This window comes from Macrotis lagotis, chromosome 1 (genome assembly GCF_037893015.1).
Source record: "Macrotis lagotis isolate mMagLag1 chromosome 1, bilby.v1.9.chrom.fasta, whole genome shotgun sequence".
NCBI classification, from domain to species: domain Eukaryota; kingdom Metazoa; phylum Chordata; class Mammalia; order Peramelemorphia; family Peramelidae; genus Macrotis; species Macrotis lagotis.
In genome coordinates, this window is record NC_133658.1 from 485313986 (window position 1) to 485327562 (window position 13577).

At 32.6% G+C, this 13577-nt stretch overlaps 1 protein-coding gene across 5 annotated transcripts in view; it reads left to right on the top strand.

Moving 5' to 3' along the window:
- The first annotated feature begins 796 nt into the window (after positions 1-796).
- The window catches only part of UBE3A (ubiquitin protein ligase E3A), a 66722-nt gene continuing 53941 nt past the window's right edge, over positions 797-13577 (top strand). The window contains exons 1-3 of one of the 5 annotated variants that reach the window (XM_074213724.1): positions 797-916; positions 4139-4183; positions 4592-4645. In XM_074213724.1, the coding sequence (XP_074069825.1) occupies positions 897-916; positions 4139-4183; positions 4592-4645 (119 nt within the window). In that variant the 5' untranslated portion in view covers positions 797-896. Of the gene's footprint in view, positions 917-2695; positions 2747-4138; positions 4184-4591; positions 4646-5473; positions 5618-13577 lie in introns of those variants that run through there. The other 4 variants (XM_074213728.1, XM_074213725.1, XM_074213726.1 and 1 more) reach the window with 4 other exon arrangements.

Here is a 13577-nt window from a genome sequence, read left to right on the forward strand (position 1 = left end):
TCTCAGCAGTTCCTGCCTATAATCTCTCCCTTCTTCAGTCTTTCATCTAATATATCATTCTGTTCACCTTACTGTACTAAAATATCTTCCATTGAGTACTGAGTAGTTGAGCCTTCTTTTCTTTATATTCAAGATCTTTTGGTATGGCTTCAATCTACTTTTTCAACCTTATCTTTTATTATTCACCTTTCTGTATACTATTTCAGACAAACTAAACAGTTTTCCATTTCCCGTTCAGCTCCTGTCCTCTCTGATGATATATCTATGCATATAACTTTTCCCCTTGGCTAGATCCCTTTCTGGTCAAAAGCCCCATATCTGTCTCCCTTCCTTTGAAGCCCAGCTCAGTTGCCACCTCCACCAGTAAGTTTTATCTTCTGTTTCCTTGAGTTAAAAATGTTTTTTCTGTCCTTAGATATCTTATATATAGCATTTTACTTGAATATCTCCTTTGCATTTGTTAGCTTATCATACTGGTTTTTTTATAGTTGTTTGTTTATATAACACCACACTACCACTCCTACCCCCTTACACTAACACCCCAGTCTCTCTTTTCCCCCTCCACCAAACTGGAATTTTTTGAAAGCAGGATTTTTATTGCAGCAATCTCTCTATCTCTATGTCTATCATTGTTCTTTACTTGAGAGATTTAATAAATTGTTTTTTTAATTGAAAATTATAATTAGTATGCTCTTACATTTTGAAATTGATAAAAGTTTTAAAGAGCATTCTGAACATTGATTGGATTGAAATACTAACTTCTGAGAAATTCTAACTGAAAGTTTGTTTTTATTAGAGTTATTAAGCCTACGCTCAGCTCAAGTTAGCAACTAGACTGGTGTGACAACCTGTTTTTAATCAGTGACTCAAAGCTGTGATCACCTCGATGTCACCGAATGGCCACAGCTTGTAAAAGGTAACTTTGAATGTTATTTCATGGTCTTTGGTGGGCTATCTTATTATAAAGTAAGATTATGCAATGATTATTGGTATTTATACATATATAAAAATATAAAATTGATAGAAATACAATAAAGAGTATTGGGTCTAAAATTTCATTTAATTTTTCATATCTTTCCAAAAATTATCACTACCTTTTTCCCCCCTTTAAAAATGTCAGTAGCAGCCATGACCATAAGACTATATGGACAAATGACAGGGAAAAGTATTTTATTGATGATTCCAGGTTTATGTCTCTGTAAAAATTTAGTTCTGGATGTTAGAAAATAATATTAGAAGACATTAAAATTTCAAACTTTAAAATTTATTTGGTGACTTTTTATTGAAACACTACTGTAGAAGACTTTGTAGCTTTAATAAAATCAGTGTGCTTTTCTCTCCTAGAGAGTTAAAGTGGAGGTAGAAGGAATAGCTTGCAGGATGGAGAAGCTGTACCCAATATTACTGGAATCAAGCCACCATTTGAATTTGCTAGCTCATGCTGCAGTATTCAGATTAATGGGTGTCTTGTGATTACATTTATTGCAATCCAAATCAGTATTGAAGGTTATAATAATTTGCTCTGAGATTTTTTTATTTCTAAAATAATTGACTTATTGTTAAATTTTAAAAATGAAAATCTTTCATAATTTTTCACTTAACATTTTTAGTGAGTGCTTCCAAAATAATTTTTTCCTCTGGTCATATTTTCTAAGTTTGGTAAAAAATATATATGTATATACATATATATGTATTTCTAAATTATTTTCTTTAAAAACTGTAAATATGTGACATGAAAGGATAAATAATTTCCTACTGAACAAAGAATAGTTTGATTGAATTTTAATTATTATTGAAAAAGTACAAGATACTCCAATTTTTGAAAATTGGATCTGACTTGGAAATTTGCTAGTTTTGTTTCCTGTCCTTTCTCACTATTGGTAGAAAATTAATTTATAAAACATAAAGTATTTGTGAGTACCGACTTTTCTTTTAATTAAAAAAAATCACATTTATAAAACTGATTAGAAAGCTATATAAGATAACCATTTAGGTAAAAGATTTAAACCAAGTCTCTTAAGAAACTGAAACTGGTATTAATCTGTCCTTTCTTACTCATCTCCTTTTTATCTTTCCCCCAGTCTGGATTGATTTTAAATTATTCATCTCTTGTTAATGGTATTGATCAATTCACTTTGATTTTATAAATTAGTCAAGGGATCAATTTCCAAGACCAAGTTAATTAGAACAACCTAATAGAGTTTTATTTAGATGTTAGTCACCCTTTTCCTCTATGGAGCCAACAGAAATAAGAAAAGCTAGATACTAAAGCTAGATTGGAATGTGCTTGTTATATGGTAATTGACATAGCTTCCATCCTCTTCTAGAAGAATCTCAGATCTCTGCAGCTTTTAAATATCTTTGCTTCTAAAACTTGGATTTGTTCCCCCTCCTTGCTTGTGTCTCATCTTTACCTTTGCAATCCCCCCCCCCCTTTCTATGTTCTCTTGGGTCCTTCCCTTTTCATTTATTCCTTTATCTTTCCTGTTAATTTTGAAAGTTTTGCTGCCTAAGTGTTTGAAAGCTTCTAATCTGCCTCTCTTCCCTTAGTGCCAGCAGGTTTATTTTTTGTTTTGCAAGCCTGCTCTGCCTCCTTACAATATGACATCTGATGCTGGAGGGTCGCACTTTCAAAAATGAGTCAGCTGGTACATGGGGTTATCATCAGTTTTTAGCACTTCTGTCTGGGAGATACAAGTTTGGAAGCAATCTTGGGGTTCTTACCCACAAGGCTGGTGGAGACCAGGTGTGTCACGAAGGTGATTTGCTTGCTCCCTGGGGGAGAGGGTGGAGTGAAATTTTTGCATATGTGTCACAGCCAAGTCACTGCCACCTCCAGCAGGCTATCAGTTTAGTTCTCAAAGTGGTTTTCAGTGAAATTTAAAATTTTATTATTATATAAAGATTCTAAAATGAATTATTGAGCTGGGACCTATTTATTCACTCTTACTCTTAGCAATAGTATGAACAAACAAGAGAAAAACAAATTTTGATAGTCAATTGAAGAGGTAATTTTAAAATAGTTTTAAGGGAAAATTCAGAATCATCCTTTTTTCTGGTGGCTCTGATTTTAAGATTCTTCTCATGTCTTTAAAATTTTGAAGTTCAAATCCTCACTTGTTGGTTAATTCCTAGGTCAAGATTTGATGTCCCTTTGAAAACAAGTCTTTGCTTTAAATTTTCTTTTTTACTTTGCAAGTTTTGGAAATGTTTATATTATACTATAAAATGGCTTAAAATTGTTAATAAAACAAATATACTTACCGGAATTCACTTTTTCTAATAGCAACATTTAGGGTAAGGAAGGTTCATGTACCCCTCACATTAGAAAGGATTGATTTAGAAGACTTGGCTTTCTGACTATATCTAGATAAAATAAGGACAAATAACTTCTATTGAACAAAAGAAAATACTACAAAACCATTGGTTGGCAATTTTTTTAGCTATGAGTAATTCTCAATTATCTAAAGCAAAATTTAATCCAAGGTTTAATTTCTCTTACTATTCAAGTTTATTTCTATCCAATAGTATCTCCTAGTACCACTTGTTAGTATATGTACAAGGAAACCAAAGTAATGTTAATGTTGACATCATTATCATTGACATTGACAATATTGACCCTGAATGGTTGAAAAGAATAAAAATAAGTATGGTCGAACTGTTAATGACTGATAAGATACCTTGTCAACTGGGATTCCTTTTAGACTGACCTGCAGTTTTGGATTCTGCATAAGTGAGTCATTCTATAAGAGTTATTAGTCTAGCAAACTTTATAGTTGTGTATTTCATGAAAATTTTTTGTTCTTCAGGAATAATTTTGATTTCTCACTCAGATATTGATTCTTTCTACCAAATACCTTTGCTATTATTAGAAAGATAATAACTAGCTTTTATTAGGTAAACTATATTTTTAAAAAATCTGTTATATGCAACCTCTTATTTACTTTTCCTTTGTGTTTGAGTTTTTTTTGATGTATGTTATAAATTTGGAAATTTTGGCTAGTAATGATATTAACTAAATAAAGAGTTTAATGTATTACCAAATTTATTTTAGAGAAATGTTATCTTCTAAAATAATTATATGTAGATATTTCAGAGTAGTATATTTTGTTAAATGTTTTTCACTTACTTTTTATAGATCACCAGGAGAACCTCACTCTGACGACATTGAAGCTAGCCGAATGTAAGTAAAATTGGTGGTAATCATTTGGGAAATTTAGTGTAATTATTTTCATGCATGCTATATCAAATGGCTATTTTTTAAATATAAAAGACATAAAATTTTATTTTCAAAATTAATTGACTTTAAATGAAAACTTAAAATAGCCATGAACAGAAACTTACTTACCTACTTTGTATTTCTTAGCTCTAGCTGCAATTAACTTTCCAGAAGTTTTCCTCTTCTCAATGATAGCATACCCCTAGAGCCTTCTACTTTTTCATAGTTAGAGATGTAGCAGGCTTAATAACATTGAATGCTCTGTGGCCTGAATATCTTATTGTCTCTTCAATCTCCTACTTGTATGGTGGAAGGGAGAAATGCAGAAAATTTGAAAGTGTAGTTCTAGCTCTTCACATCTCTCTCTTCCAGCTTTTCAGTCCCACTTCCACTGGAGAGACTGGAATCTGACAGCTATTCAGTGGGGTAGGTAGGCAAAATTTTTTATTCAGTACAGGTGTACTGTATTCTTCAACAACCGAATACCTGTATATGAAAATCTAAACTCATAAAATAAATGGGGAATAATCAATAGAAAAAGGATTCTTGACTTTATAAAAAAGGATTTACCACAGAGTTCAATTATTATAACCAACAACAGTGATTATGTCATCTTGCATTTGCATGATACTTCATAGTATTCAAATCACTTTCATCTATATTAGAACTCTCAAGTAATGAACTTCTTAAGTATATCTAATATGATTTGACTTATCTCCCTATGATCGTAACTACTATGAAAAGTGAAATAATTACTATTACAGTGGTACTTAGTATTGTTTATTGGGAGGGGACCCCAAAAAATCATAGATAAAGAGTTTGAAAAGTGGTTGGGACCTTAGAGATCATTTAATTCAACTCCTCTTTTTCCTCCCAACCCCTTATTTTACTGTCAAGGAAAAATGAGACCTAGTGAAATGAAGAGACTTGTCTGTTGGTTTGTTTTTTTTTAGTGAGACAGTGGGGTTAAGTGACTTGCCCAAGAACACACAGCTAGTAAGTATCAAGTATTTAAGCCCAGATTTTAACTCAGGTTCTCCTGACTCCTGCTAAAATACCTAGCCCCAGGCTAAAATTGAACTAACTTGACCCCTGGTTCTGTGTTCATTGCATTTAATTTTTTTCTTTAAGACTTTTAAACATAGTAGGTATACAAACTTTTTATAAGTATTTAACATTTTAAACCCATCAATTGCTTAACTTTAAAAAAGATTTTTGTCAAATAAAATTTTCTGTGTTTGGTTCTGCAGAAAGTTGTAGAGGAGTTTTTTGCTTATTGTTTTCTTCCTCAAAAACTTAAGCAAGTATACTGCTGGCGACATAGCTTTAACTGTATCCTGAAAAAGTAGATGAGACACATGTAAAATGTGCCTTGAAATTGAGAGATTTATTCTTCAGGTAGGTGTTGGACTAGATGATTTCTAAGGTTCCTCCAATTTTAAGATTGTCTGATTTTTCAGTTTTTAAACAGTTGTTTTAGTGTTTCATTTGAATACTTAGTATGGCTATTTGTTTTTCTTATATATTGCTTTCAAAACTTTTTTTAGCTTCTACCATTTTTTTTCACTTACATTTAAAAAATATAGGAAAAAAAGAAAGTTTTCCAGACCAGATTACATTGGAACTGGGTAAACATGAATATTTAGAATTGTCCAAATTAAGGACCATTCTCTTCAGGCAGTTTAGACATTATAAAATTATCTTGGGTGCCATTTTTTGGTTATGACTTTTATTTCATATATTCTGTGTCCCTAGATACCATTCCTGAAACAAAAAGGAGTACTCTCTCCATGTTTTCAAAGACCTTTCCAATGCCTTCTGACGTCATATTCCTTTGATTCATATTAAATTTCAGCTAGTTTTTTCCATATTCTTCCTTTCAGATTGAATAGTAGAATTGGTCAGCTGATTCTTTTATGATCAGAATAAAAGAAATAGGTTTCTTGTGTCAAATAAAAAGTGAGATATACATATGTGTCATATTTGTAAAATGAGGTAGGTGAATGAGATAGCTCCCAAGGCTATTCCAACTCCAATAATCTATAAGTCTTCATTTGGAAGAAAATTAAACTTGCTGTGCTTGGTCTTAGATAACAGAATTTGGACCATTTTGTGTAATTTATAAAATTACAGATTTTGGTTTAGTGGAAAGAAAAATATGCTAATCACAATTCCAAAATGGAATGGATTGCCTTGTAAAATGTAGTGGGTTCCCACCAGTAGGGATTGTCACACGGAATCTTGAATGGTTCCTTGGGAGGGGTGCTGTCAAATGAGATGCATTTGTTACCTGAGAACCTAGACCATTTGATTTCTGAAGTTCCAATTTGAATTTGCAGGAATCTGTAATTCTATAGTTAAATGAGAATAATGCTCTTTACATTGACAAATGAGGAAATACTCAGTAAGCATCTTATATATTAAATGCCTACTATGTACATGGCATTGTACCAGTTACTAAGGTAGATTAAGATATAGCATGATCCTGACCCTCATGTTATATATTTTCTAGCAAAACTTCAATAACATTTAAAATATATTATTTAATAATAATATATAATAGAATATAATTAAGAAGATAAGACAGATAAAATGGATTTGAGGTTGGAGGAAGAAAATATTTCTAACTGAGGGGATAAGTGGAAATTTGATGGAAGAAAAGGTATTTAAAAAAGGATTTGAAAGATAAATCCTTTGGGGGGGGCGGTCTTTTTGGCGAGACAATGGTGTTAAGTGACTTGCCTAACCTCACACAGCTAATATTCATACTAATGTGACATATTGTTACTTAGCGATGATCAACCCATAAGTGAGGTATGTAGGGTTAGGGGTTAGCTGAAGCCAGTTTCTATCACTTTACTACAGCCTATGAGCATTTAAACTTATTGAAGTCAACAAATGCTGCAAGTGAGGACTTAGAATACTGTTTAGTTGATTATCTAGACTTAGAATTAGAATAATGAAAAAGATATTTATAATTCAATTTAGATATAAAAGCATATCATATGTTCTCAGAGAGCTGGTTGTTAAACATTTACCAGAACACCCCTGGTATATAAAGCCTGAAAAAAGTAATGGGTATAGTATACTCAGATCTTCTTCTGCTAACACACAATCTTTTAAGTTTCTTAACTTGGTTTCTAAAATTGGAGGTTAAATCGAGGTCTGTCAGAGTTGTAATTAGACCATACTTTAGAAACTCCTATTTGTAATCACTGAGTCATTCATACAAAGACTCATATCGATTATTCATATCCATTTCTCCATGAAAACACAGCATTCCATCTTTAAATGCCTGTGAATATGTAGTCATGATGGTTATAAGCATTTTCAAAAGATGATTCTTTCCAATAAATAATTACTAGGGTATTTTTGTGCATTGCTATTTTGTATCATTTCTGTAGCTTAGGAAAAATTAGGTGGGAAAGAGATGAAGCTTCTATCAAATTTAAAATGAATCAAGGAGAGACGGGGGCATATAGATAGACTTCTCTACATGTATTTTTTTTTTAAATTTGAGGCAGTCAAGGCAAATCCAGTCATACAGCTACTAAATGTCTGAAACTGTATTTGAACTCAGATCCTCCTGACTTCTAAGGCTGGTGCTCTATCCACTAACTGTACCACCTAATGGCCCTGAGCTTATATTCTAATGGGGTCAGGCCAACATACTGAAAGCTATCTGATAGTACTTAATGCATATTCATGGTGAAGAAATCTTGAAAAGTGTCCTTTAAGTATCCCCTTGGGATAAGACCTAGATATGGTATTGCTGGATCAGGGTGTGCACAGTTGTATTCCCTTCTGATTCTCACTACATTCACTTCACTTGACCAGAAGCTTTTCAATTTTATGTAATCAAAATTGTTCATTTTGTCTTTTATGATTATCCCTCTTTGTTATGTAAGAATTATTTCCCTAACCTTTATTTATGAAAAGTATTTCCATTATTTCTCATCTAATTTTATTTATAGTATGACCTTTTAGGATTATATCATTTATAATTTTTGTAGTATACGGTATAATATGTTTGTTGCCCTAAACTTAATTTCTGCCAGACTGCTTTCCTGTTTTCCAAGCATTTTTTTGTCAAACAGGAATTCCTGATACTAGTAGTCATTGTCTTTTTTTGTGACAACTAAGAATTAGAAATTGAAGTGATGCCTATTAGTAACTGAACAAACTTAGGGTATATGATTATGATGGAATACTATTGTATTGTAAGAAATGATAAGCAGAAAAACAAGGAAAGTTACATGAACTGATACAAAATGAAGTGAGCAGAACCAGAACATCATACAATATTGTACTTTGAACAACTGTGAATGACTTAGCTATTCTAAGACAATCTATTCAGAGCAGTCCCAAAGGACTCATAATGAAAAATGCTATACACTTACAGAGAAAAAACTGCCATGTGAATACAGATGAAAACATACTATTTTTTATTTATTTTTGTTTGCTTTTTCTTGCCCTCTGGAAGTTTACATTTTGTTTTGGAGGAAGAGAAAGGACAACAACATGTACAAAGAACATGAAATAAAATATATGAAATACAAAATAATGGAATTCCAGAAAAAGTGTATACAACGGAAGATTAGTATAAGTTTCCTGTATCAAGCAGCACTTAAGTTGAGCTTTGTGGGAAATCTTGGGAGTCTGAACTGAAAGTGAGGAAGTACGTGGGGACAGAAGCCATTGTCAGTACACAGAGATGTAGGATGGAATGTCTTTTACTGGGAATAGAAAGCAGGCTACTTTTGTTGGAAGTGGTTTATAATAATCCTGGAAAGATAAGCTGGAGCCAGACCACAAAGGACTTTAAAAGCCAATTAAAGGAAATTATGTCTTTTCAATGAAGTGATATGATTTACCTTTGTTTTTGAAATATCAATTGATTATTATTATTAAAATATATGAGAAAGCCTAGGACTGATTTGGGAGTTGTTTGCATAGAGTTCATAGCTAAATCTATGAGAGCTGATGAGGTAGTTCAGAGAATATACAGAAAAAAGAGAAGTGAAATTTGGATAGAACCCACACAAAAGGGGATGGGGCATGGATATTGATGCAGAAAAGGCAATAAATAAGAGTGATCATGGTCCCATTTCCAAAAACCAACAGAATAGAATTGGAATCAATAGAATTGGAATCCTATTTTTTTATTCCTAGGGTGGCATCCAGGCAACTTGATCTGCTTTGAACACTAATTTTTTTTTCAGTTCTATTTTAGTAGTTTTTCAGAACCATGATTAAAAGAGATGGCCAGGGGCATTTGAATTGTGCCACTTGAAGACAGATTACAGTGTTTTCATTAATCAAAGAAATCGGAAGTTTGAAGATGATCAGATAATGTAGTTGTTCTGACCATGAACAATTCTCATTAGTGATATGGTGATGTTATTTCCATGATCCAGTGGGCAAAAAATCTTTGGGTTTGGGGGAAAGGGGAGGTATGATTGCAGAACTGAGTGCATAGACCATCTAGTAACAGGTTAGCTTTGTCCTGTTGTCAAAAGATTATCACCATAAAATTATCATACTGATGATTAGCCCATCAAGTTACAGGTTAACTTTACTGTTGTAAGTTTGACACCATAAAAAGACCATGCTGACGCTCTGCCCAGCATTACTGTAATGTCATGAGGCCTTGATGACATGGGCAAGACCTAGATCTCCCATTTTATCCAGACCAGCACCAGAAGTCCTGTCTTATACTATCATGCAACTGGGTTAAGTTGGTTCTAGAAAAAGGCAATGAGAAGGATGTCTTTAACCCAATATTCCCCTCATTTTAATCAATATAATGTGTATATCATGTCATCCTTCATTTGATGTCATGGTCTTCTTTGATTTTGAAGGACATCAGTCATTAAATAAGAATGACCTGACAGCTATGGGGAGAATGAAGGGACAGAAGTATCACTAAAGTCCAGGGAGGGAGCTATAGTGTCTAGGGGGAATGAACAGCATCAGATGATATAGAAGATTCAAGAAAAATAAAAAAGTGAGAAAAGGCAGTTAGTTTTAGGCAATTAAGAAATCATTGATAACCTTGGAGAACCAATTTATCTTAAGTGATATTTATGGAATCCAGATTGCAAGGGAAGTTGAAAGGTGTAGTGAGGAGGTGACATTGGAGTATGATTGGGAGAGGTAGAAAAGTATAGGGAAGTAAATTGAGGATATATTAGGATCAGTTGAAGATTTTTTTAAGGCATTTTTGTAAGCAGAACATAAGGAGCCACTTAAAAAAAAGAAATTGAAAATGAAAGAGAAAAGATGATTAATGAGGTAAGTTTCTGGAGAAGACAAGAAATTGGCTAGTAGTGTATTATAAGTGGAAGGGTTGATATTTCAAAGAAAAAAGGTCTCCTTTCCCTCTGTAAATAGAAAAGAAGTGAGATGGTGCTGAAGAGATAGAACAATAGAAAATGTAGAATTAGGAAGAAGAGGGAACTCATGGATGAATTCAACTTTTTTAGTGAAGGATGAAAAAACTTGAGTTTGGGGCCTTTGGCTTGAGGGGGAAAAAAGAGCAGATTTGGATCATATGTTGTGGGAAATGAGGATAGAGGATCTAACTGGGAAGAGTAAAAAAATTACTGTATAGCAGTGAGGGCTTAATTAAGATTAGCTATTATAAACTTGTTTTGAACCCAGATGGTCTGGCTGTTTGTCTTTCCCTGGTGGTGTTTAGCAGCATGTAAGTATTGAGTATTATCTCTATTACTTAGAGAAACTGACTCCATGCAAAAAGTAATATTCAGAATGAGGTTAGAATACTCCAGAAAAAGGTGTAACCAATTATGATATAAGGTCACTTAGGGCAAGGACTAGCATTTTTTACCTTTCTAGCCCAATACTTAATAACTAACCAGTTGATTTCATTGTTCACTGGAGAGGGGTGTCAATCAATAGGTAACAATGGATTCATGTACAAGTTTTTTAAAGTATTAGAATGGTGAAAGATTAGAAACTGGAGGAAGTGATACATTACTCAAAAGAAGCCATCAAAAAGATCACAGTTAAACAGATTGGCTAATGATCCTGTTATGATTTATTCTTTTCCTCCAAGATAATGGAACTGCTATATTTCTAAGCAGGACCAGTACTTAGATGTAACTAAAAACACAAAGCAGAAATTTCTGCTGGCAGCAACATAATTTTCAAGACATTAGAAATCAATTTCATTATATCTCAGTGAGGAACAGATTCAAAAAGAAGGGAAAATGTCAACACTTTTATTATTCAAAATTTGTGATTCTGAAGTTATCAACAAATACTGACTTAAATGAAATAATTGGAAAGCACTAGCACAGTGCCTTGGCACAAAATAAGCACTATATAAATATTGTTATTATTATACTTCTATGAAAATGACCTGTGCATATTAAAGATATCAATGATAATTAGAAAGAAAAAAGTTGGCTTTTGTAAATTGGCATCTAGGGGCACAGTAGATGGAGTATTAGTCCTTCCTGTCAGGAAGATCTGATTTCAAACATCTCTTCAGTCACTTAACAGCTGTGTGAACCTGAGTGAATTCCTTAACCACCGACTCCCTCACCTGCCAACCCTCAGTGTAAAATGGAAATAACAACAGCTCTTAGCCCATGGGACTGGTGAAAGCAGCGAATGAGATACCTGGAACATACCAGGCACTTAATGAAATGCTTATTCCTTTTCTCTTCCCCTACTTTCTCTTTTTCTTAGAAATTTTTTTTTTTGTAAAGCCTGTCATTATAGTCACTCAGTCAATGATATGTTTAGAGAACAGGGTTTACTGCTATTTATTATTTGTTGATCGTAAAAAAAAGCACTTGGCAAATTTCAGGGTTTGCTTTAACAAGGTGTTAAGATCACACAAGTATTCCAGATAACAACTATAGAGATAAAAAAATTTCATTCATTCTTTGGATTATCAGTATTAAACAGAACATAAAATTAGAAGACACACTTACCAAATGGGTTCATCAGTGTTATGGAAGACATACTGGATAATTTTCAAATAGAAAAGTGATGTTTGCTTGCTTAAGGTTCTTAAATGCTCCTATTTGCAGATAATCATATATTGATTACGTTAAGACCAAGAATATTTTGGGGACTTCCTATTCACTTCCATAATCATTAAAAAGATATTTTGCTAGTAGTGCAGGCAAGAAAAACAAGCTGATGAAGACTATACATTGTTGCTCAGTCTTTTCATTTATGTCCAACTCTTTGTGACCCAATTTGGGATTTTCCTGGCAAAGCTGCTGGAGTGACTTGCTGTTTCCTTCTCCATTGTGTTTTGCATATGAGGAAACTGGGTTAAGTGATTTGCTCTGGGTCATACAGCTAATTAGCATCTGAGGCTAGATTTGAATTCAGGTAGATGAGTCTCTTTCCAGGCCCAGTTCCCTATCCACTGCTCCACAGCTCCATCAAGTTGATATGTCTGTAGGCAATTATATGTGAAAACCAGATTTATTACAAGAGGAATATATATTACTCAGATCAGTTTCAGTCATTCTAAAATTCTTTTTGTTTTTCCTTCTACCCAGTGCTACATTATCAATTCTATCTTGGAGTCAGATGGATAGTTTAGTCCATTATAAACTATTTAAAGTTAATGGTATAGGTGCTCTATTAAAGTCATGTGTATTTTGGAGAATATGTAGGGATTTTCAGAATTGAATATTTTTCTATTTTTTAATCTTTTCTGGATAACAATTCTTTTTTTTTAATTTCATATAATCGAATGGCCATATAAAAGAAGTTTCTAACAAAGGAAATTTTGTTTTAATGTTTCAGAGAGAGTCATTTGGGAGAACTTTATAATTTTAATATACTATGGTGCTAAATGAGAAATATAATGTAATTTTAAACATTTATTATCAGAGAAGAATACTGAGGTTTATATATTTGAAATTTTTATGAAAAATAATAGTCTGTTGATGTCTTACAGGTCTCTAGCTGACCAAACAGATTGAATGCAGCATAGTATTAGTAAAACTAAGGTCTTAGTTTTACTCTTCAACCAATCTTGATTGTATTATTAGTTCAGTAAAAATTCTTTATAAGAGGTAAAAGATAAATCAGTTTAAATCTGGCCAAATTATTACAGATTTTAACTTAGTTCCAACTTAATTAGATTTTTAGGGTAATCTGTTTTAATTGCTTTTTTGAAAATGTCAATTTTTTTCTAGATTAATTAGTATTTAAAAAACTTGATATTAGGCTGTATTCTGACTTTTTGAATATGAATATTGTTTTTAGGCAATTTTTCTTTTTCTCTAAACTAATAAAATAGCTGCTGTTTATATAGTTTTAAAAATTTACAAAGTTCATATATTGTCCTATTTCTTCAGAGACA